Source organism: Alexandromys fortis, unplaced genomic scaffold, assembly GCF_014885135.2.
Source record: "Alexandromys fortis isolate MF-2015 unplaced genomic scaffold, M_Fortis_MF-2015_v1.1 scaffold_2_1_26212458, whole genome shotgun sequence".
NCBI lineage: Eukaryota > Metazoa > Chordata > Mammalia > Rodentia > Cricetidae > Alexandromys > Alexandromys fortis.
This window is the reverse complement of record NW_026067930.1, coordinates 18,488,135-18,515,788: the sequence shown is the minus strand read 5'-3', so window position 1 is coordinate 18,515,788 and position 27,654 is coordinate 18,488,135. Positions and strand designations below refer to the sequence as shown.

At 40.0% G+C, this 27,654-nt stretch overlaps 1 protein-coding gene across 1 annotated transcript in view; it reads right to left on the bottom strand.

The window, feature by feature from the left end:
• The window catches only part of Taf2 (TATA-box binding protein associated factor 2), a 67,786-nt gene extending 41,354 nt beyond the window's left edge, over positions 1 to 26,432 (bottom strand). The window contains exons 1-15 of the mRNA XM_050145221.1: positions 26,114 to 26,432; positions 25,653 to 25,707; positions 20,764 to 20,924; positions 17,978 to 18,096; positions 16,482 to 16,623; positions 15,503 to 15,734; positions 13,576 to 13,760; positions 12,372 to 12,485; positions 10,167 to 10,266; positions 8,454 to 8,539; positions 5,914 to 6,049; positions 3,462 to 3,616; positions 2,737 to 2,851; positions 1,939 to 2,048; positions 1,139 to 1,204 (exon numbers count right to left, since the gene is read on the bottom strand). Of these exons, the coding sequence (XP_050001178.1) occupies positions 1,139 to 1,204; positions 1,939 to 2,048; positions 2,737 to 2,851; positions 3,462 to 3,616; positions 5,914 to 6,049; positions 8,454 to 8,539; positions 10,167 to 10,266; positions 12,372 to 12,485; positions 13,576 to 13,760; positions 15,503 to 15,734; positions 16,482 to 16,623; positions 17,978 to 18,096; positions 20,764 to 20,924; positions 25,653 to 25,707; positions 26,114 to 26,196 (1,859 nt within the window). The 5' untranslated portion in view covers positions 26,197 to 26,432. The remainder of the gene's footprint in view (positions 1 to 1,138; positions 1,205 to 1,938; positions 2,049 to 2,736; positions 2,852 to 3,461; positions 3,617 to 5,913; positions 6,050 to 8,453; positions 8,540 to 10,166; positions 10,267 to 12,371; positions 12,486 to 13,575; positions 13,761 to 15,502; positions 15,735 to 16,481; positions 16,624 to 17,977; positions 18,097 to 20,763; positions 20,925 to 25,652; positions 25,708 to 26,113) is intronic.
• Positions 26,433 to 27,654: the final 1,222 nt, after the last annotated feature.

Sequence of the window (27,654 nt, the reverse complement as noted above, 5' to 3'; positions counted from 1 at the left end):
AACTATCTTTCTCAAGAAAGTTCTGAAATCATAATTTGAAGGCCCATCACTTTATTCTTATCTATTTCTCAAGTAATATGCAAAGTAAAAATCAAGTCTATGTCAATAGTTTAATAAAAAGAATGCCACTTTGTAATACTAATTCAGTTCAGTACTGGGTACTCATGACATACTCAGTATAAAATTATACTTAAGAAATATTAATCAGCCGGGCGGTGGTGGCGCACGCCTTTAATCCCAGCACTCGGGAGGCAGAGGCAGGCGGATCTCTGTGAGTTCGAGGCCAGCCTGGTCTACAAGAGCTAGTTCCAGGACAGGCTCCAAAACTACAGAGAAACCCTGTCTCAAAAAAAAAAAAAAAAGAAAAGAAAAAAAAAGAAATATTAATCAATATCACAATCAGTTATAATCCTAGCAAGTGGGGAGTTAGAAACAGGAGTATCAAGAATTCAAGTCCAGGGACTGGAGAGATGGCTCAGTGGTTAAGAATACTTGCTGTTTTTACAAAAGACCCAAGTTCAAGTCACAGTCCCCACACGGTGGCTCGCAGCTGTCTACAACTCCAGTTCCAGGGGATCTGACACCCTCCTTTGACTTCCACAGGCGCCAGACATGCATGTCATCCATAGACATAGATGTAAGCACAACACACTCGTGCATGTAAAATAAAGTTAAAACAAAAAGGCCAGGCTCAGTAAAAACCACCTGGGCTACAACAGACTAACAGTAAACTTAAATGTAGAAGAGTGGTACTCACACAGCTTGCAAGCACAGAGGCGGCTCACCATGCTCTGGAGCACTGCCCCAAACACAGTCAGTATCACCCTGGGCTCACCGAAAATCTAAATCTCGGCCCACAAGGAACATACTGAGTCGGAACTGGCGCTTTAAGATCTCTGCAGTGAGTCACACGCACGTCGGTTTGAGAGCACTGAGTAGGGAAGCACCAGCAAGAGAGGCCAGAGGCTGTGCGGTGAGGCTGTGCCTGTGCCTACACTACCGCATCGCTTCTTATCTGAGCATGCTCTTTCTTCAATGAGTTAATGGGACTGAATTTCTTTCTAACAGTTTTGCTTGACTTTAAATGGTTTTAAAAACACGCCTTTCAAAGATAATTACATACTTTTAGGTAACTTACTCCATTGCAGAAAGGTCCATGTCAACTTCCTCCCCATTCATCAGTGGGATTTTTTTCTTCTTATTCCTATAGTTAAGAAAAAGAACAATTGAAAACTGTGGAATTTCCAAATCAGAATGGAGCTACCGAGCAGCCAAAGTTCAAATAAAGGACTTTATGGATTGCTAAAAGATATGTCAAACAAAAGTAAATACACAATGAAACGGAGTATAAAAACAAGAAAATCTACCTTGAAGTTGGAGAAAGTGGGTGTTGAAAGCAAATCAGTCTGGAATACATAAGACCCTCTCTCTCTCTCATTAACAACAACAAAAAAAGCAAATAAAAAATTTATTTAAGGCCAGACGTGCTAGCAGAAGTCTATAATGCCAGCACTTGGGCAGCCGAGGCACAAGAATTGCATCAGTATAGTGTACCTAGTGAGTTCTAGGCCACCTTGAACTATGTCCTAAAAATAAAATAAATAAATATATATATATTAAAAAAATCATTCCAAAGATAGAAATGTTTCCACAACAGAAAGCAAGAGCTGGGTGTATAGGGCGCATGCCTGCGATTCTAATATTTGGGAGGTAGAAATAAGACAAAGGCTAGTAGGGCTACATGAGCTCCTGTCTCAAAAGCACCAAAATCAGATGCAAACAAAGTATGTGTGGTAATGCTAACATGAAGGACCACAGCTAGCAGGTAAGATACTCTTCCTGTAAACAGGTGCTGTACAACTAGAATTTTAGTCAGGCACTTTTACATGAGGGATTTTCAGTTTCATCTCCAGCTTATAGGTCTGACTCACCACCTACCTTCTGCTTTTAGAGTGGCAGGGTATATCATGCTTGAGACTGTTTTCTTCAATTTGCAAGGTATGGTTGAAGGATCCATCTAACTCTTGCACTGTCACTTTAAGTGGTCCCTTTAAAAAACCAACAGCAACAACATACCATTAAGTATAATGATGTTTATGTTTTAATAAATAAAGCTTGCCTAAAAGCCAGAAGGGTAAAGCTAAGCCACTAGAAGTCAGGTAGTGGTGGCACACACCTTCAATCTCTGGATTTGGGAGACAGAGGCAGGTGGATCTCTATGAGTTCAAGGCCTCCCAGGGCTACACAAGATCAGATCAATGCAAAAACAAATCCAGATGGTAGTTGGAGTCTCACCTTTAATGCCAGCACCAAAGGGAATATAAAATGGGAGAGAGACAGTCTGTTTAGTTGCGGTCGCCCAGCCTTGGTAGAGGTAAGACTTCACCAGTGGCTGGCTGCTTTGCTTCTCTCGTTTTCGGGTTGAACCCCAATATCTGTCTCAGGGTTTTTATTATTCGTGCTACAGTTAAAACTGCTAGAAAATGGCCAATGCACATCCTTACACTTAAAGGCAAGCAAGTCACGATATAAAATTCTGCTCTATGAAGTACATAGTGACGGAGAGGGACGGCAGTTGGTGCCAAGGACGGGAAGCTGAGGATTGTGCTCTGAAATCTCTGCAGCCTCGTCCCTTCAAGGACTCACTGCAAATTCATCATTCACCCCAGCCTGAAAGCCCTTCCTCTATTGGAACCGCAATCAACGGGCACCACACTCTTCTAGGAAAACACTTACCACGTACTTCTGAGTTCCAGGAGATGTGTAATCTTGTTTTATTTCTAGTTCTAAAACGTTTCGCTTTCTATTAAATGCAAAACTTCCGTAAAATTTTACTACTCCACTCTGGTCTCTGAAGAATTGTAAAGGAATTTTTACATACTAAAAAGAAAATTTTTTTTTTAAAAAAAGCTTATTATATTAACAATTTTCAAATGCATTCCCACTAGATCAAAGTACACTTCATTATATCCCAGGTGGCAAACTATTCAAAATTCTTGTGAAAAATGTTTCCCAGATTAAATAAAATTTCTGAAACATTGACAAGCCCGTGTTTTTAAAGTAATGCCACTCCATGGGATTATTAATAGTACCTTGAAGTGAAAAATGCAAAAATTGTCAAGTTCCAAGATACCATTCAAGTTGAGCCAAGCTCCAAGCACATGTAAAAGTCGCCAGACCATTTCATCTTACAAGTACTGCTATAGGCTGCCTGCTAGAGTACTTACCGAATCACCATGCAACCTACCTCTCCGTTCAGATGGAATAGCACAAACTAAGCCAAATTTTATAAATATAAACATCCATGTTTATATATGAATCCAACTCAGTTTTGGGAAGGAACTTTCATAGGCCAGCGATTTCTAATTTTAAGAAATAGCAATGGATCACCTCCCTCTTTTCCATCTTTCACACAGCGCATTCCCTTCCCTGCTTTGCTGAGCCCCTACTAAAAAGGATACACCCACTGCTTTATTAAGGGCTGGATGTCTTTGCCAGAGACGTTGGAAATTGATTTCAAAAATCCATAGGTGGAAACCAGCATCTGGCTCCACATGTGTGACTGGAACTTCTGAGACGAAGCAGTGCTAGCCAGACTTAGTAGTTTATTGAAAACCTGCAAGGACAGAAGGCCACATAGTACATTTTCCAACTGGATACTGCACCTGGTCTGCACTGGATCTCTGTGGGATCATTTACAAAAAAAAGCAATTATGTAACATGCATATATTTTTTGAGTTAAATACTAAAAGCAAAAGAAACATACAAATATTTAAACAGGACATAAGAATACTGTTCATAGAAACATTACTGAATGCTAAATATTGGCACACAAAATCTAATTTATTAAGAATTAGAAGCACAATATATAATACCTGTCAAATTTTATAAAGGAATTCAAAACTAGGAATATTCATTAGGAGCCTAGTACTCTTATGGTAGGCATGTCATAAGTCATCTTGTGTATTATTCTGTTTTAAAAAACCAGAATATAGCCAGGCAGTGGTGGCACATACCTTTAATCATAGTACTCAAGAGGCAGAGGCAGGTGGGTGTCTGTGAGTTCGAGGCCAACCTGATCTACAGAGTGAGTTCCAGGACAGCCAGAATGTTTCACAGAGAAACCCTGTTTTGAGGAAAATAATAAATAAATAAATAAAATAATTAAATTTAAAAAAAAAAAAGGAATGTGGAAGAGGAGTGGAGCTATGGCTCAGTGGGATGGCATTTTCCTAGCAAATGTGAGGGTATCACAGTACAAAGGGAAATTCATAAATGAGAATACTAATTAATATCTACATTCTAAAAAGTATAAATGCCCTTTTTTATGGCACACTTTTCTCCAACCTTTGGAGAAAATGTTTGTTTCCATTTTTATGATACCGGGAGTTAAACCCAGGGCTCCATTCACATGAAGCAGGCACTCCACTGTACTACATTCTCAGCAAAAATGATTTCTTAAAAGTTTTTCTTTTAAGCCTGCCTTTAAGAATTTTATCAATCGGGGAAAGTTGGCTGTTATTATTTAATGCATCTATCTGTTTGAGAATGTACCTCAGTGGGACCTATTGGCCTAGTATGTGCAAAACCATGTATTTGATCCTCAGTATTTCAGAGAAAAAAAGAAAATTAAAGAAAAAGTAAAAAGAAGAATGGAATGGGGAATGAGAGAAAAGGAGGAAAAAACCAAAAGCACATATATTTACACAAGTGATCTGCTATCTTGTCTCTACTATTTCATCTCCTATATTGTAACCACTTGTACTAAAACTTTAAAACATGGCAAAACCTAACTATACCAACAAAGTAACTAGTTGTGGAATCTTTAATAGCTAAGGTTAGGTATGTGGCCTTCAGAGGCCACTGCAGGAAGCTAAAAATGTGAAACCTGACTTGTGCTTGAGACCCCCAAAATTTGTAGATGCTAGAGCCATGGACATCTGCCAAGGAGAGCTACAAACAGGGACAGAAGTGTGCTGCAGGCAGCAAAGCAGGAAGGGCGGAGCCACCTAAACCCCTTACATTCCTCCTTTGCGGAATGGGAATGTCTATTACATACTATTATCTGTTAGAATTATGCAATTCTATGTGACAGGGTTTCTCTGTGTAGCTGTGGCTGTCCTAGAAATTTGCTCTTTGGCCAGGTTTGCCTCAGAGATCCCCCTGCCTCTGCCCCCAAAATGCTGGAATTAAAGGCATGTGTCACCACTGTCCAGTGTAGTTTGCTTTTGATTTTACAGAGAATTATAATGAAGAGAGTGCCTGGAGTCTCTGAAGAAATCTGGACTTTGAAACAGTGTCTTGACTATGAGAGACTGTGGGGACTTCTGAAGTTGGACTAGATGTACTTTGCATGATGATATGGCCACAAAACTATGAGAGACAAGGAGAAAAATGTGGTGATTTAAATGAAATGTCCTCCACGAGTCTCGGGCACCTGAATACTTGGTCACTAGTTGGTAGCTGTCTGAAGACTAGGAAATTTGGCGTTTCTGGAGGAGGTGTGTCATGTGAGCAGGCTTTAAGAGTTCAAAGTCTCCGCTCTCGGTGTGCTCTCTACCTCCTGTTTTTAGATGAAAACATGAGTCTTCACTGCTGTTCCAGTTGCTTGTCCCCTTGTCTTCACTCCAGCGCCACAGACTCTAATCCCCTGGAACTTTAAACTCAAATGCTTTTTTAATAAGTTGCCTTGGTCACCAGGTGGCAGCACACACGCCTTTAATTGCAGCACTTGGAAGGCAAAGGCAGGTGGGTCTCTGAGTTCAAGAACGGCCAGGACTACACAGAGAAACCTTATCTCAAAATTTAAGTAATAAATAAATAAGTTGCCTTAGTCATGGTGTTTTATCTCAGCAATAGACCAGTAACTAACAGATGCACGCACACAGATACTGCTTTAATGTTAGGACTTACTTGGAGCATAAACTCCATGCTGATTCTGTTTTCAATCAGTCTCATCACGAGGTGGGCTTTGCACTGAAACATAGTGTAGTATTCCCAGGACAGGGTATGTGGATGCTTTATTGAAAAATGAAGGTGGGAAGCTGGGCTGGAAAAAAACATAAATTTACTCAATATAACAAATCTGAGTACTAAAGAAAACAAATAAGTTTACATTTAACATAAACAATTTAAGCTGTTCAAAATTTTCCATTATTCCAAAATGCTACAGTAAATTTTTATGCAAATATTTTTTCACACCAAATATCTACAAGCAGAATTTTTTATGATCCTATACACAGAGCAGAATTGCTATCATCTTAACACAACCCACTCTGAAACTGATGGGCTCTAACTAATTACCTTTCAAAGATGTGTCAAATTATATCTCACAATCAATGTCTGTGTGGTGTTCCCTCCAAAAAACTTCACTCATATACATAAATTGAAATAATAACTTTTAAAAAAGAAAAATCCAAGGGCAAGGCTGTAGAGCAGCTCAGCTGGTAATGCTTTTGAGAATCCTTGGGTCTGACACTGAGTACCAACAATATATTTGAGAAGTATGTGGATTTATGACTTTCTTTGCTCTGTTAACAAAACTGCTGCCACACAGGAATTTGGGGTTCGGGGAAACCTGCATCCACTTGTGTCCATCGGCCACACTCATCCTTACCTGGCAATGGAATAAACTGTCTCTTTTATTCCCTTTTGAGGTCAGAGATGTGTTTCTGTGTCAACACCCTTAGGATACAACGGCTGAGCAAACATTCTTATTCCTTCGCAGAGGCACAGGAGAACAGGACAGGACCAAAGTAAACCAGAGCACAGCAGAGCAAAGCTTAAGACACTAGAGTTCCGCGTCCAGCATCGAGGACTTATTGTAGGATCCAGGTACGGATCCCAAGGTTCTGCTGCTCCCTGGCACTTGCTACCTCACTTTGATAGCACATGGCCTCCATCTGGGCTGTTTTAGCTGCTTGAAGCTGTTCCTTGCAGGTTCTCACAACTCCAGCTTCCTGGAGTACTGGCTCCGTCTCTGGCTCCATTCTCATATCTTCATGCACTGCCATCTCAGAGGCTACCCAAGTGATCCTGACCTCAGCCTCCCAGGTCTTCCACCGAAATCTGGGTTCAGGCCTCTATAACCTCGTAACCTGTGTTCCATGTACTACAAAGCCATCACCCAGCTGATATCAAGGTCTGCTACCTGCTCAACCAGCAGTCAGACCTTCCTGGATGTCACCTGTACGGCCTGTCAGTAACCCTATGGCTGAACTCAGGAAATCACGTCCCTGGAAAGCCAGACATTCTGGGAGCTCAGGGAGCTCCAGAGCTTTCTTCTCATCTTTTTCCTTACACCATGACAGGTGAGGTTTAGGCAGTTCCTGAGATGGCCTCAAGGGGCCTTGTCTATTGTCCCAGTGCAAACTACTTTGCTTCTTCTAATCATCTTAATCTCTTCAGCTGTCAGCTCCCATGGCCCTGGGTTTATGTGTTTCCTTTCTGGGCACACAAAGTTTCCTGCTCACAATTTTCACAGTAAATCTGTCTAAAAGCAGCCAACAAAATCTACACAAAAGTGACCTTGAAATCTCAGGGTTCACAAACATTGACCTGTTCTTTGCTGTCATTTGGCATACATGACCTCTAGCCCAGCTCCTCATAGAGTTCTTAGTCCTAGCATAAAGTTCTCACATTGGCCTTTACTGTCCATATTTCTCTTGGCATTTGGTCTTCTGAGCTCCAAACAGAATTGTCCACTAAACAGAAAGCAGTCTTAGGGATACCAAAACCCATGCCTCCAAACTGTTCCAAATTTCCTTTCAAAACTCAGCTACAAAGGCTTAAGAACCACAGTTAGTTTAGAGAGAGTACAAACTTCCTGTGCTAATAAACTTCTTGTCTGTAACAAAAACCTGAACAAAACGGCTGAAAAGTAAAAGGATTTACTGCAGCACAGATTTAAAACACTTGGTGGGAAGGACACGATGGAGCACAGCTACTGTCTCTTGGAAACCAGGAAGCAGAGAGAAAAGGCTTGCAGGGTTCATCCACTGTCCCTTTCATTTCATCTGGGTATGGACCTCCTAAGGCTACAGGATAGTGCACCCACGTTAAAGTAGCTTCTTGTCTGCTTAATCCTCCCTGGAAACAGCCTCACACACACTTAGAAGTGTGCTTTACTAACAATCTTCTGGGCATTTCTCAACTGAATCAGGTTGACAATTAAGATTAACCATCAAATTAAGCAAAATAACTATTTTGACAGATTTTAAGTTTTAACAAGAGTAGTATGATGAAGTTGAATTAGAAAAGTTAGCATGCTAAATTCACCTGCAGTCATCTCATATGACGCAACAGTAATGAGGGGCCCTGACCATACGACCAGTCTGTGGTATCACACCGTCATTATGGTTCTGGCCTTCCTAGGCCTCAAGAAACACACAAGTGATCGTAAGAGGTAGCCTACAAAACGAGGTTTATAATATCATCTCAGAACAAAAACATACTTATCCTTTTCTTTCCCACCACCAAATATGGGATGTAGTAAAACTCCTCCAGTTTTCAGTTCATATGCTACTATTTTATCCAGCTCCTAAAAAAGATAAAAATTAAGTCAGTGAAAACTTCTTCACCCAACAACGTTTAGTACTAGAGCACAAATTTCCTTTTGTGGAATCAGATGTAAATATAATAGAAGCAAACTATAGCTGGAGACTACTTCTTTTTTTTTTTTTTTTTTTTGGTTTTTCGAGACAGGGTTTCTCTGTGGTTTTGGAGCCTGTCCTGGAACTAGCTCTGTAGACCAGGCTGGTCTCGAACTCACAGAGATCCGCCTGCCTCTGCCTCTGGAGTGCTGGGATTAAAGGCGTGCGCCACCACCGCCCGGCTTGGAGACTACTTCTTGTTTTTACAAATAGAGCAAGCTACTCAAGCTAGCTGGATAGTAAGATCCAAAAATTTCTCTGTATTTTGTGACTTCAGGGCTCAATAGCAGGTCAGCAACTTTTCCTTACAGCTCTTCTGCTCCTCTGAATTGTCTTCTAATCTGACTTAGTCCCTCTCAGTATTCTGAATCTGAGGACTAAAGCAGTTAAGAAGTGAGACTGAATAATGTTGGTAATCTATCAATTTAAAACTCCTCTGCTCTTTTCTAACATATAATACCTATTTAAAAAAAAATAAGAAAAAAAAAAAGCTTGAAAAAGACAACATCATAACTATGCTGGATATCTGTGAATGGTTTAAATAATATAGACAGCAAAGAAGTGGTAAGCGGCATCCTAAGATGATTAGAAGCCACTGGATCCTGGCAGTACAGCCGATTAGCCATGCACTTTACTAAATAATTTAACCTCTGTGTCTCAGTTTCCTCACACGTAAAGTGTGGAGAGTAAGAGAATCAAGAGTAAGAGAATAGTACTTTTATCCAAGTACTATTTTTATTATAATACTATCTTATTATGCACTGTTAAGTGATGTTATTCCTTCCACATGAAGAATGGGGCTCCCAGTGCTAAGTGTGTCATCTCTCCAACAAGTTTTTGAATAGAACATTAATTTAATGAGGATATTAATTAATTAATTAATGAGGATATTAAAGTGGGGATTTTTCTACCTAAAAATAATGAATTTAACGATCTAATCAAATCTAATGAAACCAATGAAGTATCTATGTACTTAAGAAAAGATATATAAACACTCTTTTCATTTTTCCTTCATCTTTTAATACCAGGAAGCTATGTGGTGATGACAGAGCATATGAAGGTGGGTACTGAAGACTGAACCACTCACACTGCAGGAGTCATGAGCCTCTACCCCGAGTGGAGCAGGCACTGCCTCTATACCATCCTTACTCAGTTAGGACTTGGAAACAAATGTAGGAAGCAGTTATAATCTTTTTTTTGTTAATTTAATTTTATTTGAAAAGCACTATTTTTCAAATGACATTTAGAAGCATTTTACAATCACTGGAGGACAAGAGGGCTGGCAAGAAGGCCCAGTGGGTAAAAGAGTTTGCAAAAAACCTGAGCACCTGAGCTTGAGCCCAGGACTCACAGCGAAAGGAGAGAAACAATTCTAGTAAATATCTTCTGACCACACATGCACCCAACACACAAAATAAATAAATAGAAAATAAAGGACAGGAGACTAGGAAATCAGGAAAACACTCACAGACATTACTGACTTACAAGTGGCAAACAAATCTAGCTCTTGTTTACCTCTTTAATCCAATGGCGATATTCGTTAACACCGAAAGTTTTTTTCATCCAGAGTCCATAAATATAGCCTGAAATTCCTTTCAAAACCCATTCATCAGACCTAAGGAAAAGTCAAAAAAAATTGAATCATTAAACCTGTTAAAGCAAGGTCAAAGAAAGTAATGGAATAAGTGGCCATCCAACCTTCTTCATATCTGTCTGTCTCTTTAAGTTTAAGACTGCTTAGAATCAAACGCTTACTTATTACACAGCCTGACACACTAAAAGGGCACCTGTCTTCTTCGGAACTCAAGAATGGGCTCTACTAGTACTAAGTGTATGAATCCCTTAACCAGATGTTTTCTGGACAGTTTGTGTCTGTAGGGCTGGAACAGTGTAGCTCAGTAGTAGCGATTTCCCAGCAGTCTTGCAGTTCTGGGTTTGATCTTTAGTACAGAAGAAAATCAAAAGCCCAGTGCTTTACCGTCTCCTCTAAAGTTGAATTTAGCAAAGTCCCTCTGTTAGTGGGACTTTCTCTCGACCACTGTTCAAAATGTCTGCCACTAAAGAAGTCCTCGTCCAAAGTCAGGACTGCTTAAGTCTAAAGTTCATATTGCTAGGTGTGAGAGCACATTCTCCACACTTGGAGGTTGAGGCAGAATGGTCAAGAGTTCAAGGATACCATCAGGTACAAAGTTGAGTTCTCAAAAGATCAAAACAAAATCCAAATTCTTGGACTGAGACTATGTGACAGAGTACTTACCTAGCATGTACAACGCCCTGAATTTAAATTCTCATACAGGAAACTCCAATCCTATGTTGTTTTTTGGGGTGGGAGGGTTGGTTTCGAGACAGGGTTCCTCTGCAGCTTTGGAGTCTGTCCTGGAACTAACTCTTGTAGACCAGGCTGGCCTCAAATTCACAAAGATTCGCCTGCCTCTGCTTCCCGAGTGCTGGGATTTAAAGGCATGTGCCACCACCACCCGGCTAATCTTACTACATTCTTTATTGTAACACATAGACATAATTTTTACCACCCAGGTTTTACAATATCCTTAAACTGTTTAATGTTTGTACTCTCTCTAGAGAAAAGGCAGTTGGCCCCAACCACTCATCTGCTCACATATATCCATCAACCACATACAACAGTAACATTATATTTGTAAAAACTAAGACAGAAGTGGAATCCTACACTATTAAAACACAAAAGAAATTAGATGGCGACTTCTACCTGTAATCCTAGCACTCAGAAGGCAGAGTCTGAGGCCAACCTGGTCTACATTCTAAGTTCTAAGCCAATGAGAGCCTCGGTGCTAAGAATTCTCCCCCTCCCCCCCCAAAAAATACAAAATTCATCTCAAGATGAAGAAAAGAAAGATTATCTTGTTTTTTTTCAGTGTTGGGGCTCAAACTGAGGGTCCAGCACTACAGAGAGCCCTGCACCTCTGGGCTGTACCCAAGCTACAAAAGTGTTTCTCCTTCCCCTCTTTCAAGAAAACTAGCAAAAATCTAAAAACTAAAAGGCAAATTCTCTACACCATTATCACTACTGTTGAAGATAATTACTTTGCTTTAAAAGTCATCTCAAACATATTTTCCAACTGAGCTGAACACTGACATTTGAATTCTAATTAGTTTTCTATACATTCAAATCAGCATTTTATACATCTATTATTTTTCAGAATTCTTATTTTATGGTAAATTATGTAAGCAACTCTACTGCTTTGTTTTTTTCTTTTTTGAAACACGGTCTTAGCACATAGTGGGTGCTTGTCTGAACTTGCTTCATAGATCAGACTGGCCTCAAACACACAAAGATCCACCTGCCTGTTGAGTGCTCAAGTTAAAAGCATGTGACATCATGCCCCACTAATAATGAAGTCTGATTCATAAAGCTGATTTTAAATAGGTAAGATAAAATTTTACTAATTGTTTTCTTTTTTGAGACAATCTCTCAAAATAACTCCCCATTTGTAGATTATGGGCAATAGCCAGTTTACAACACAGGAGAAGAAGGAACGTCGAGTGAAGCTCAGCTGCACATACCCATCGATCCCTTCAAAGGTAGAGGCAGGGGCATCACTGTCAGTTCAAGGCCAGACTCAGCTACATAGTAAGTTTGGGGGTAAGATGGACCACACGAACGTCTGTCAGAGAACAAGAGGGGAGAGGAGGGAGGCCAGCTTTCCTGACCCTCAGCTGAGCCTGCAGTTCTGACACACTCACCAGGACATCCTGGATATGAAGCAACCGAAGAACTGCTGTGCTAAGGACTGCGCTAGGCACCGTCTGGTCAGTGGGGTCTCGTCGATAATCATGGCGCTGTGCAGAAGGTTTGTGCTGGAAGCCAAGGACACAGAAGGGGTTTAGAGCCAAGGGATACACAGTCAGTCAGTCAAAATACAGCACCTGTGCTCCTAAAGCAATTTAATTTTAGGTTCAAGCTCAAAAAAAAAAGAAAAAGGAAAAAGGCAAGAATATTCACCTGAGAGTTTTTCTATCTTTTCAGAGTTTATCTGAAATTCACAATCTGTCTAAAGCAAGGAACACAATGACAATGTTTTCTATTGATTTTACAAAAAATATAATTCACTATTTTGGGGAGTGAAGAAGAAACTAGTGTGTTAATCAGATATGAATACAAATAAAATGGGGTTACTTAATTTCAAAAATCCTTGCACAGGCTGGATGTAGAGGCACATTCCAGTGAACCAGCATTCTGTCCAGTGCACAGACAGCCTGAACACATAGTGTGGAGATACCTCTCCCCAAACCAGGAAACCAATAACAAAAATGAAACCCTTCTTCTAGTGTCTAGTAAATTTTGGACCTCTGTTGTTTACTTCTAAGTACATTGCTCCATTCAATTTTTCCAACTGTGTTCTGGAGAATACATAGGACTGACTAGTATCTCATATGACAATGAGAACTTTTAGGGACAGGAAAGTAAAACAACTTCCCTGACACATAAAACTTACAAAATTTGAACCCCGCATCCTCCCCTCAAAAAGGGGGGGGGGCAGAAAAGAAGGGCTAAAACAAAGAAAAAATCTGTTTTGTTTTTTTAACAAAAAACTGAGGATGCCAGTACATTTGTACAGTGCTACCAAAAAGACACACTAATGATGCATAAATGTGTAAGCTAAAATTTATAAACATTCAGAAGTAAGCCAGGAATGGAAATGTGAATGATCATTCTGCAGGCAGGCACTGGGATATACCACTTCCTTATGGAGGAAGCTACATTGTAACATTTTCTCCTGGTTACCTACAAACTTGGTCACACCAGAAGTTCAAAAACCCAGTTACCTACAAACTCAGTCACACCAGAAGTTCAAAGCCAATCTGAAAACTGATCATACAGTCAATAGGTTTTTTTTTTTTAATCACTACCCTAATTCAGGTAGTCCCCACCTGAAGAGACACTAACCTAAAAATACTCATAGAAGCGTAAGCGGCCACTTCAACGTAAGCCTCATCAATGAAGACAGTCTTAAAACAGGAGTACGGATAGCGACAAGTCAAAATTTCTTCATAAAATTCAAAAACTTCATGAAGGTACGACGTGGTATGTTTAAGCAATGGAAGAAGTTGGGGTAAACAAAAATGCGTAACCTGAAAATAAAAGGACAATCATCTCAAAAAAGGACATAGTTAGTTTTTAATACATTTCATAATGTTGAAAATAGCTGTTGCAAAATTATTCAGCTTTTCAGGTCAGGTTTATAAAATGTTCATTGTACTAAAAATTAGATTTAAAATGGATTATAAAGTTTATTAAAAGCTTAAACATAATGAGAATAAAACTGGTTACAAACAAGAAAAATTAAAATTTAAGGCTTAGTATAATCTCTTATTCATGTGTCTAAACTTAGGAAATACTGCATATTTTATATTAATACTTTAGTAAGTGTGTGTGTGTGTAAAATGTTGAAGATTGAACCCAATACTTTCCACATGCCTGGCAAGTATCACCAAATCTCAGTGCCTGAATCTAAGAATTAATCATCTGTTGCCGCCTGGTGTGGTGGCTCATAACAGTAATTCTAACTCTTGTGAGGCTGAAGCCAGTCTGGGCTACACATGAGGCCTAGTAGAAAGGAGTTCATGCTCATCAGAACTGCCTGCATCCCAGGATCAGCCACTCCAGCCACGCTAGTCCTCCAGTGTGCCAGCCACACACTGCACACCGGGGAGACACACTGGCAGTAAGATATCCACAGCAGAAATAACAGTCATGCTTTTCATATTCGCTAAATACAAAACCATTATCATAGACTGTCTCATGAAACAATTCTATGCCAAATGAATGAAGACGCCAGGAATAGTGGCACAAATCTGTAATCCCAGCTCTAGAGAGTGTCTGTCCACATTCCAAGAATGGAGGTGTGTGAGGAGAATACTGAGTGCTTGTGAGAAAACCTCAAGAAGCCAAGGCAAGAGTCTTATGATCTCACTGTTCTTGGAATGTGTTTCCGTGCCCCTGCACAGTGCAGCAGACAGGAGTTTCCTTCAGATCACTCTTTACAGCTGCTACTGCTGTCTCTGTCTCTACGGAAAAATGTGCTGTGCCCTGTGCGGCCACACGCAGCTTGTCCTTGCGCATGTACACTTTACTCACATGACTCTACTTAACCAGGGTATAAACTGTCTGGTGCTCTGAATAAAGTTGGTTGTTATGTGAGACTAGTCAGCTTCATTCATCAGCTCTGTTCTCCCAGGTTCCATCACCTCCAGAAGAGTAAACAGAGCATCGCAAGTTTAAGCCAGCCAGAGCTAGCTACATAGTGAGATTGTCTCAAAACAAACAAAAACCCAGGAAGGTTTCATCTAGAAGATGGTGTCGTGCCGAGTGGTGGTGGCGCACGCCTTTAATCCCAGCACTCGGGAGGCAGAGGCAGGCGGATCTCTGTGAGTTCGAGGCGAGCCTGGTCTACAGAGCTAGTTCCAGGACAGGATCCAAAGCTACAGTGAAACCCTGTCTCGAAAAACCAAAATAAATAAGTAAATAAATAAAATAAAATAAAAATGTGGTATCATAGACAATTATTTCATGGTAGACAAAGTTTGACAGATGAAAGTCAGATGTTGTGGTGCATACCTCAGTACTCAGGAAGTTGAAGCAGGAAGATATTATCATGAGTTTGAGGAAAACCTTGACTATGTAGTAAGACTGTCTCAGAAAAACAAACAAACAATAAAACAAACCTCAAACAAAACAAAACAAAAAAAACCTAAAATAGTCTGAAAGGTCAAGATTAAAAAAGTAGACACCCCAAATAGAGTCAACACTATTTGATTAGTGCCTTCTTTTCATGAGTGAAAGTGCAGAGAAGAAGACATGTGAAATGCCTTACCTCATGCATATATGGATCTACGAGGATTTCAAAAGGCCCAATGGCCAAGGAGATATTGGATGCTGCTGTCGGAATAGTAAGCATATAGTGGAAGGTCTTCTTCCTCATATCATGGGTGTATACCGTCTCCACCAAATCCCCATTGGACACGGCGACCATTGCAGCGTCTACTGTAAATTCTAACTTCCATGTGCACAGCTCAGAGTATGAATCAACACATGGGAACCAAAATCTACAAACACATTAACAGTACAGAAGATACTTTACACTTAGAATCTCAGGTCAGGTCTTACTATATGATAGAATCAGTATAAGATACCAAAATACAAATAACTCTAAAACACAATCTTTGACTTAAAAGAATTATTCATCTGAGAAAAGCGCTTCAGTAACATGTAGTGAACTACAGGCCAAGAGAATGAATGGATCATGATTTCATATAAAGATGTAGGTAAACCTATTATCATTAAACAACAAAAAAGCTAGCTATAAAGAACAAAAAGCACGAATGAGTCCATTTACATAAAGTTCAAAAGCAAGCACAACCAACGGTATTTCAGAAACACAGTAACTAAACAGAATGCCAAGTGGGAATGCTGAATGGAAGCAGAGGAAACTCCGCCAAGTGCTGATGCTGTTTGTGTTGATCTGAGTGTGAGCCCAATAGGTTTGTTCGTTGGTGAAAAGTGATGTTTTTGCATTTAAATGTATACAGTTTTCTGCATGTATGCTGAACTTCACTATACGGTTAAAGAATCAAGCTGACAGATTATTTCAGGATTATTCCCTAAAGGAAAAGATGATGAAAGAAATAATAAGACTGAGGAAGAATAATCAGTACAGCATGATTCAGAGGCAATTTGGGGGGAATCAAACTTACACTTGTCACTCTAAATGAATAAACACACAGTATATTCAATACATAAAAGTACAGTTACAAAAAATAAAGTTAATTAAAATATATGAATTTATAATCTACCTTGTAGAATTTTGATACCCACAAGAGAAGACATGAGCACCTCTCTCTGCCATACTGCCCTCTACACTGGGTACCACAAAATGAAGACCTCCTTTTGGCTGATCCAAAGAGAAGTTAATATGTATCTTCAGAACCTTTAACTCTGCAACAAATAAATACATACATTCACTGACATGCAAATAAGCTATGGTAGCCTACACAGTGAAGCTACTACAGTGAGAACCACAGTCTGAGCATTCTATTAAGAATCTAGGAGCTGCTTGGGATGTAGCTCCACTGGTGGGACACTTGCACAGATGCTAGAGGCCTGGGGTCAAATCCCACTACATAAAAACAAAGAAGCCACAGCACTTGCTACAGTGCAAGCTTTTAGTGTTTCCACTTACACTGGCTGACAGTGTGCCTCCAATCAATCTGACTAACTGCCGCTTGAGGTTTCTAACAGAGCACAACACCAGGCGTATCATATTCTCTTCTCAACATTTTTGACATGCAATGTTTTCAGAAAAAAATTCACAACCCCTAATGTGGATGCTTTAAAGCCTTTCAAATCCAACTGCAATTCTACTTCTCAAGATTTCCCCCTTTTGTATTTTCTCCCAAACTGCTAACTGTATTTTTGGCTTTGGAGGGTAAATGGCAGAGGGTAGATGGAGGGTACTGATTACTCATGAAACTGCATCATCTATATGTTTCCAAATTACATTTTATTTCTGTGTAGTAAAAAAGCCTTGTTAGCATTAGGCTAAAAGTAAATTTAATTCCCCACTGTGATTATGCAATCAGCTTCTACATGAGCCCTACATGGAGTAATCCCACTATTTTCTCACCTGCTCCCAAGCACAATGAAAACAAAGTGCTTTTTTTCTTCTTTCCTTGACTTTTGAGACTAAATAAAGGTAGAAAGAAGTTTTCAGACAATAATCACAATGGCTAAATTTTAAAGGAACGAAAATGAAACTTTAAAGGGGACAAACTTAAGAGTACACAGGACATGTGGCAAGAGCCCGAGTCCCAGCTTCTGCTCATCCACAGATTAGCTCAGTGAACTTATGTTGTGGGAGCTAAGAATGCTTTTCAGTAATAAGAAGAAATTGAACCAGCAGATTTTTAGAACCACTAGAGCTGCAAAAATGATACATTCCAAATAGATCTCACACATGCTCTACCCATACGATTTCTAAAGTACTTTTCATTAAAAAACAAAAGAAACAAAAAACAATGAAAGGAGCCAGTGGCACAACCTACTAACATGCCTAGCATCTACAAAGCCTGGTTTTCCAGCACTATAGGAAACAGAGACCAGCTATTTTTGTAAGAGCCTGTACTTAACACATTCCTATCAATCCATGACCCTAAAGGAGGAGACACTTTTCTAACCCCTTTTGTGCATTTCCAGCAGTAGTTAGTTTACAATTTAGGCATCACTAACTCTCTGGCCTCTACACCTAATAGGCTTCACTTCGCTGTGCAGTAATACATTCCTGGTGCTTTACCATCAACATGCTTCCAGAGCTCTGATGGAACCTTAATGCAGAGCTCTCCATTCCCCGCATCAGGATCCACAGCACTAACCGCAGCTGCATACGCATTGGAAAAATAGTTGAGATTTCTCCTGGGGAGAGAAAAAGCCAACTTGTAATAAGAATAAGCCACACAGTTCACCAACATCTTTCTAAATATCAAAGGACATCTATTATTTCTAAGTACTATGTCTTCTTACACAATTCGCTAAGAATTCTTTTTAAGCTAACTACTACTAACGCTGTTCCCCATGTTAAGAACTAATAATGTGATGAACACAGTGGAGCATCCCTTTGACCCCAGCGCACTGGAGGCAGAGGCAGGAGGATTCTGTGAAGGTCAAGGACAGCCTGTGCTCACAACAAAAAGGAAGGGAGGGGTGGGGGGGAGAAAAGGGAGACAGGAGAAAGGGAGGGAGAAGAAAAAAGAGAAAAACAAAAAATCCAACAGCCAAAAAGAACCATTAAAGTGATCATTGTGTTCACATCCTTCATGAACTCTGGACTGCCAAAATCACTACTTTTCTAATGTCAGTTTTTCTAATATAAACGTAAAGACTGCACAGGGTATGTACCTGCATGCATGTGTATACAGACATTTACATATATCAAAGACCAATATTTCAAAATACTGATATATTTAAAGCATTTTATAATTTATTATGAATATTTTATTTTTATAAAAAATTTAATTTTTATAAAAAAATTTCATAAAAATTATAAAAATTAAAGTAATTTTCATATAAGTAAAATAGTTTCTTTGGAATAACTGAGGTTTCTGTGCTCTGAGCCTACACAAACTACAGTGTTGCCAGGCACACAGGAGTATTAGCTAGGGCACAGCTGGAGCTGCTTCAGCACTAGGTAGGTAAGAAGGTCAGAAGTTCCGAGTCACCCTTAGCTACAAAGTGAGTCTGAAGCCATCTAGGGCTACATAAGATCCTTTTCACCAAAATATATAAACAAACATCTTCCTCTGCTATGAGAACCAGGAATACCAGAAGCAAGTCCTCTAAAGAACTGGACAGTAACTAAGTAACAATGTATAAAATGCATCTCTTTACCCTCTGCACCAACTAATCAGCTACTTTTAGAGCCTTTTCTCTCTAAAGCCAACTGTAATCCCATTTTGAACAAATCAGAGAATAAAGACAAGGAAAAACAACAACAAATACAGGCTATCTGTGAAGGCTTAAGGCTATAATTCTAGTAGTTGAGAGATTGAGACTGGGAATTACCTCAAATTCAAGGCCAGCCTAGTCAACACAGTGAGTTCCAGAGCAGCCTGGGATATACTAAGTATATTCTGTATCTACCAACTGCCCAAAGGTCGAAAAGATTTTCCATTATAACTCCTTTCCTCACACTGAAAGGGATGATTCCTTGTCCACCGGAGAAAACATTAAAGTTATCTTATTACTTTAGGCTGCACATATGCTAAAAGATGAGGTTAACTTCAAATACAGAGCAAAGTGAAGCTGTCTTCCTTAACAGACGAGGATGCCCACAGCTTCTGTGGTACACTATCCCAGATCCTAGGCCATTCTCTTTTGAGTGCTGGGTACTCCCAACAAATTATTGGCTAAAAACAGATGTATTCTGTGATTAGCCTCTTACTCCATCTTGAATGCAGAATTCAAGGCTGAACAGGGTAGGTACTCTATCCTCTGGCAGACAGTGGGTTTTTACAGGCCTGTCTTCCATTCACTAGTGATTATATAGTTGACTACTCTGAGCAGATTTTATTTTCTTCAGCAGAACAGGATCTGCATATAGTTTTGTAATGAGTCTTTTTCTGTCAGTATAAGCACTGTGATTTTTAGCAACTCACCTTCATGGAAAGGAAACTTAAAGGAATTATTCAGAGGTCCCTGGATTTTTCCAACACCATTTTTCTATCTCCTTCCTGAGCTTGAAAGATTCTAAACCAATGATTGTTGGCATCACAATTGTGTCTAAGGATAAGACCCAGGTCCCCAAGTCTTCTAACCCCTGGCTGAAGTATTCTCAAGTTTTAGACCTTATCAGAATTACCCAGAAGCTTTGCTAAGCACAACTTGAAGAACTCTATGCTGTCTGACTCAGTGTGTTTGGGCAATACCTGAGATTTGACAGATCTTAAAAGTTCATAGGTGATGGTGTACTGCTTTTCTGAGAATACACTTTGAGAACTGCTGTTTTAAGGCCAGTTAAAATACAATCTTGACTAAAAATTTAAAGCTGAGTTTGGCATCCCACTACAGCACATTGAAAAGCACAGAAAGAATATGATCTAGGACTACCAAGACTTTTCAAAAATGCTCTCAAATTCAGCTGACAGTAGATACAGCATCTCCTAAGATACTCTAAAAATAGTACAAACACTTAATAGACTATTTTAAAATGTCTGTGGTCTGAAGATGATGGTGACTATCCAAGTCATTGAAACAATTTTTTGGTATTTATGAAGTAAACACTTACATAACATTAAAACAGAAAACTGGTTAAGACAATTCACCAAAAATAAATGTACTGAAACTTTCCAGATAATACTTCTTTAAAGCTGCAGTATGAGGAAGAGAAATTTAATAACTTACTAAGCTGGGCAAAGTGGGAAAATCCTTAAGACAAATGTTCAGTGCAGTAAAAGCAACAGAAATTATATAACACATAGATCTATTATATATAGTGGAAAATTTGCTGAAAAACATTAACCCGGCAATCACTAAAAACAATTGATAGAATGTCTTAGAAACATAAACTTAAGGTGTACAACTTACTGTTTTGATTCACTGTGACAAACTTCTAAGGTTGGATCATTATAAATAAAAGCAGCCTCCAAGTCATTGATCCTGACTCGGTATATTCTACACTGTTTACTGTTCAATTTGATTCTATTCAAGTTTGCAACTGTAGGAAATATAGTCAACTCCACGAATCCCTGTAAAGATAAAGAACAGCTATTAAAAATGCAGGAAAGTTTACAGCACATTCCCCCACCCCAGCATATTTTTTTAGCTGCCACTTATTTATGCCTCCTCCAAAGATAAAATCCCAAATAGCCACATACACACAATTGCGCCCCAAGAATCTGTTTCAAACATTAATTGTACCAGTAGATGAATGAGTATAATTTATCTAGATTTTCCCACCCTGGTGCTTCCTTCATCTGTGTAACTTGTGATAAGTAAGCCACTGACTAGAAAAGTAAAAATACTCTCTAGTCTGAAACATAAGAAGTTCTAGGCAGACTGTAACCAAAATAGGCTAAAGGAACAGAAACGGTAAAAATGGTCATAACCAAGAGGCTGATGTAAAAGAATCTGATGGCACAAAGAATGTGGGCTTAAAAATCTACACTACTGAAGCCAACAAGTGTGAGTCTCTTGACGGAGATAAATGAGGAGATATATATCTCCAAGTACTGCCAGAGGACGCAAAAGCAGGTAGAAGCAGCAGTACTTCCAAATGCTGACCGATTTTCCTGCCAAGCAGTCCCATGTGCTGTACACTTCTGCCACATTACCTGAGGGACATGCAAGTCATCTAGAGAAACCACCTATAATACAACCAACTGCTAAAGACTCTTACCAACATTCTTCATTGACTCAATGGGAAAGGCTGGTTGAAATATGGACTGCATGGCCAATGCTTTTCATATTCCCGAGTGGAAACTGTTAGGATTACACATGAACTATGGAATGTTTCAGAGGTAGTAAGTATAAAAAGTTCAGAGGTTCCAACAGGAGTGTCTATGAGCAATCAAGCCATCAGCACAGAGGACTGGATCTAATGGCCAGAACTACATGTCAGATGCCACACTACCTTCTGAGGAGTCCTCTAATTCTGATACCAGCTCTGAGGGAAAGAGTGCTACTTGAAACATTTATACTGACGCCCTAAGAAGTATGTACTAGTGGAAAGTATTTTAACTGTTAACTTCTATACATAAACCGAAAGGAAGGAGGGAGGGAGGGAGGGAGGGAGGGAAGGAAGGCAGGAAGGAAGGAAGGAAGGAAGGAAGGAAGGAAGGAAGGAAGGAAGGAAGGAAGGAAGGAAGAAAATGTTAGCTAGATCTAAACCTATCTGTTCCTACTAGTCTATAATGCTCTGGGCACAAGGGATTTAAATAAAGTTCATGAATATTTTCTGTATATCCTTGAGACCAATTCCTCATGCTCCCAGATCTCAAATAAGAGTCGCCACTCTTAAATCAGACCATAAGCATGATCAACGGTTGACATCAGAAAGAGGAAAGGCCAAAATATTGTGAAGAAAGCTTTAAACTTTTTAAAAGTTAAAAGTACAAACTAAACTGGTAATAACACATGCTTCTAGCATTTGGGCTTGAGAAGTGGAGACAGGATGACCAGTTTGAAGCTAGCCTGATCTACCAATCCTATGTTGGAAGAAGAAAATGTATAACCCATGAGCCAGTGTAGCAGGAATCCCAAAATACATAGACTCCCTTCCCTCCATATAGTCTTAGCTGGGCTAGAATTCTCCTTAGAGATCCAGGTGACTTCAAACTCAAAGAGATCTTTCTCCCTCTGCCTCTGCCTTTAGTGTTAGAAATAAAGTTATGTGACACCATTCCTAGTCCAAAATTGTCTTAAATTGCCCTGTCAATCATTAGATGTCCACTCTAAATGAATGAACTTAGATTAAGTGAAAACCAGCAAGCAGAACCAAATGAATCTGGTGCTGGCAGTAGTGGCACACACCTTTAATCCCAGCACTCGGGAAACAGAGGCAGGAGGATCTCTGTGAGTTCAAAGATCAGCCTGATCTACAGTCAGTTTCAGGACATCTAGGGTTGCTCAATGAGACTGTCTCAAAAATAAAAAAAGTAAATTAAAAAAGGCTGATGATAAGATACAAACTAATGCTAATAATATACAAATGAAGGGAGTATATTTCAGAAAAACAGTTCCCTAATATGACATGGTGCCCCAACTTGCATACAACAATCAGACCCATTAATCTTCACGAGCATCGAAACCGGCATCCTTAGCCACTGACACAATTCAAAACCCCAGATCCTCTAACATCTCAAATCAACTCAAATCAACATTAGGGTTTTCTCTACCACTTCACAACTTTTTTGAAAGTTTTTTGATCATTTTGAAAACCCTTTACCTACTGTATTTAAATGAAATGCCTTCTGAATGTCCCAAGTTCCTCAACTTTCTCTCTCTCCTCTGCAGGGCAGCATTAGAGCAGCTCAGAGATCCTACTCTACATATCACCCTCCTCTGTGACTTAATCATTCTTCTCTGTACCATTTTCCAGTGCCCAGAAGTATGTTCAAAATTTACTTATGAATGAGCACAGTCATCAAAATAAATCCCAGAAGAAGACTGCATAAACATGAGTGGTTCTGTTTCTCCCTTTTCGTTTTGAAACAGCATCACCTAAGTAGTCCAGGCTCCATCAAACTCCCAGCATCACCTAAGTAGTCCAGGCTCCACCAAACTCCCAGCATCACCTAAGAAGTCCAGGCTCCATCAAACTCCCAGCATCACCTAAGTAGTCCAGGCTCCACCAAACTCCCAGCATCACCTAAGAAGTCCAGGCTCCATCAAACTCCCAGCATCACCTCAGTAGTTCAGGCTCCATGAAACTCCCAGCATCACCTAAAAAGTCCAGGCTCTATCGAACTCCCAGTCTTCTTGCCGCAGCTTGAGGTGTCACAGGTGTGTGCCACCATGTTCAGTTGTTTTTTTTAAGAGGAAGTTTCTCCATTTTGCTCAGGCTGGTCTAAATTTCCTAAGTCCAACTGATCTTCCCACCTCAGCTTCCTGAGTATGAGGATTACAGGAGCTACCACTGTGCTCATTTTAAACACGGTATTCTGATCCACAGAACTAACATAATAGCTCACCGATTAGCAGGTGAAGAAAGATGTAAGTAGGTGTCTTATGATGGTGTTGCCTGATAAACAGCAAGTTTCTAAGCATACTGGGAAGAAAACTGATTCAAAGTGCAGTAGTAGAGATTATTTATCTAATTTACTAGACCTAAGCCAGTTCACAATCCTAGAACAGAGCCCTCTGAGTAAATGAGAAGCCAGTCTCTACTGTATAGCCTCCTGAATCTATTTTCTGAGACTAGCCTGAAGGTTTGCAGTCTGACTGCCAGGCCACTATCCATTCTGAAAACAAAAACAAAACAGAACACCTGAACCTTCTTGGGGTCATCATAGCTTGGTTCTTCTAAACTGGCAGAATATCTGAACTCTCAAAACATCACCACAGTGCAGTAATCAGAAAGGAAGTCTTTGGAGGTCATGTCAATAAATGACATCATAGATCAAGTATATTAAAATAGGACTAAGTTTACTACTATAGCCCTATAATATACATATATAGGAATAATAGGTCCCTGTCCAGTGAAGTAAGAGCTATTATGATGGAACAGGTGATGGGTAGCTCTGGAGTGCTCATTTCTCTATTCCAGGAGAGTAAATCCAAGCAACCAGGTATCCCCCCCCATGGTAACAGAAAGTAATGACACATAAATCTGAACAGTGACCACCAGAGGTTCTTCTGCCACACTACATGTAGGCATTTGCCTTGTTCTTCTATTAATTCTTCATTTACCTACCTTCCTTTTAACATCAATATTCTCAGCTCCCTCATTTATAAAGCTAGGATTGAAATCTTATCTACTTCAAGAGGTTACGGTGAAGGTTCAATGAGTTAATATGCATACACCTTAAGGAATGTCTTACATACAGTAAGAATTCACCTAACATTCACTATGATTCGGTCATACTGACTCTACTCCTCTTTAATAGTGCTAAACTTGAGAGCCCAGTCCTATCTTCCCTATACTGCTGGAGTAACATCTTAAAAACACTCCCTAATTCTTCTGTGTTCTCTACATAATCCGCCTAGCGTGTCCTACCCCCAAAACTCAAGATAAACAGCAATCTGTGGCAAACACGACAGGAGACCTTCCATAAGTGAACAGCTGCCTCTAATGACATTTTTGGAGGATCTTTACAAATCTAAAATTCTAAGACTGCGTTGAAAGTTATATTTTCCTATCTTTACAGCTAATCCTAAACTTACACTTATAGAAACATAAGTCAAGTCTAACGGGGAAGCTGATACAATCTTTCAAAGAAAAGCAACTCTAAGATCTAGTCCATTTAATTCATACAAGTTCTTCTGAGAAAGTACAATAAAGTACTTAGGTTTTCAATGATTTCCCCCTGTATTAGGTTTTACCAGTTAACCATAAACCAAAAAAAAAAAAAAAAAAAAAAAAGCGCTATTCTAAACCTCATCACAAAGCAGTACTACCTAAACCATATCAGTGAAGAATGAGAAAGAGCAGGTCCCTCAGAGGTCAAGTCAAGTCAATGTGTGTACATTTTAATTTGTTCATGGGATAAACCTTGCTAGTGGTTTATTGTTGTCTAACGCAGGCAATGTAAGAGTTGACTAAAACGACTTTGTACTCCATGACATACTTAGTAAGTATTAAACATTTTAATCTGGAAAGGAGGCGGGGAGAACTGAGGCAACAGAATTAGCAAAAGGATATGATAATCAAACAGACTTGAATTCTAGTTTTCAGTTTCTCATTCTTGAGGCACCATCATCTGGAAGATTACAGAATCTCTAGGAACTGCGAAAGGCTGATTTAGGAATGAGCTTACCACAACAGATTTTCTCTGGAAGTTTATGTTGTTGATACAGACGACCTGATGGGTTGTATACCAAAAAAAAAGAAAGAAAGAAAACGACTATTATTAAATAAAAGCATAACTGTATCCATGTACAAATAAGATCTACGTTCCAAACAGCTAACTTGCTAAGTTTCTATCTTCAAAGCCTACTAGGTGAGTAATCTTCTATTTTAAATCTAGCAAGAGCCATGGAAAGGTTTGTATTGGCAAAAATATAGCGGTGCATTAAAAAGGGTTTCTGAGCCTGCAGGGGGGGGTAAGCTGAATATTATTATACAGTCATTCAAAACATTTTCACGCTGCAGACACCCGGTCCACTGGAGTGAACTCTTAGTTCCCCACTAGTCTCCCAGACCCATCAAACCTTTCACAGAAACAACGGAAACAAAATCAAAGAAGGGCGAGAAACTGGGGTGAGAAGGTGTACTTATAATTTGTACGGCCGTGGGCTCTCGAAGCCCTTGTCTCCTTTCTTCCTGTTCATCCTGGAGGTCTCTATGCCGGTGGGCGGCATGAAGCGCTCCCGCGCGGCTCGCCTTCCCGGCTGCTCGGGGGGCTGTGGCGCATTCCGGGGAGCCACCCGTGCACCCTGAGTGCCGGGTCCCCCGACCTCGACCTCGCGTCCCCTCCTCGACCACTCCTAGCCGTCTCCGTCCGGCTCCTGTCACACAAATGTGCCGCTCTACAGACGCTCAGAGCCGCCGACGGCCGACATCTTGCCGGTCACCTCTGACCCGCTACGTCAGAGGAAGTGGGACGGGGCGAAGGCGGGATTCGGAAGTCTGGCGCTGGTGTCTGTAGGCGGGGCTTGTGCGGCGGAAGATTTGACTGTTTTCTCGCTCGTGTCTAAAAGCTCTAAAATTTAGGAGAGCAGAGGAAAGGTTTGCTGGATGAGAAGAGTGGGAAGAGAGGGAGAGGACGTTAAGTGTGGAGGTCAAGGATCCAGGTATAACCGAGGTGAGGGGCTAGGAGCTAGAAATGTTCCCCAAACCAAGACGTTGTGCTGTCTCAACAGCAAACTCAACCCATTTGTACCCTGTAATTTAATATAATTAGACCGAGGAGATTCTCAAGTCCCGAAGTCCCAAAACCTACAGATATAAATCAAATCACACCCACAAATACAGAAAATATTATTTAAAGACATCTTGAAAGCCATTGTATTTGCATTTCATGTTCTTGAGGGTCAAAGTAGCAAACGAGCATCTGTTAATTGCCTATTAATTGTGGATTGTCCGTTAACAGTTTTTGCCACCTTCATGGCGTTAACTTCTCTTACCCTTTCTAATGGTCCTGTTGACAAGTTCATTAGCTGACTGTAAATTATTTGAACTTTGGTCTAAACCAAAACTAATTAGGAAAATAAAGCCATAACTTTAACATACGTTCCAAAACGAGAAATTATTTGTCCCCAATGAGCATTTATTAAACCCACACACGGGAAAGGCAGAGCTCATAAATGCCTGCCACAGAGAGCCTCATGCAGGAGCACTTCCTTGTTCTTTCTCATTTGCTGGGAGCATCCTCAGACTTAGATTATTTTCTAAAAGTATATGAGACCCAGGAGATAAATGCTGGGCTTGTTCCCAGTTAGCGTCTTCTCAGAAAGTGGAAGAGAGTGCAGTGCTAATGGAAACTTTTGCTGTTTTAAAGATACACTGAGCCGGGCGTTGGTGGCGCACGCCTTTAATCCCAGCACTCGGGAGGCAGAGGCAGGCGGATCTCTGTGAGTTCGAGTCCAGCCTGGTCTACAGAGCTAGTTCCAGGACAGGCTCCAAAACCACAGAGAAACCCTGTCTCGAAAAACCAAAAAAAAAAAAAAAAAATAAAGATACACTGAGGTGAACTCACTTCTTTCTATGGAGGTACCAGTCTGCTAAATATCTTTGCTCAGAAAGCTACCTGGCAAGTCATACGAGCATCTGTGGGCTCCCTAGCTTCCGGAAAGCTGGAGGCAACTGTCTCAACTTTT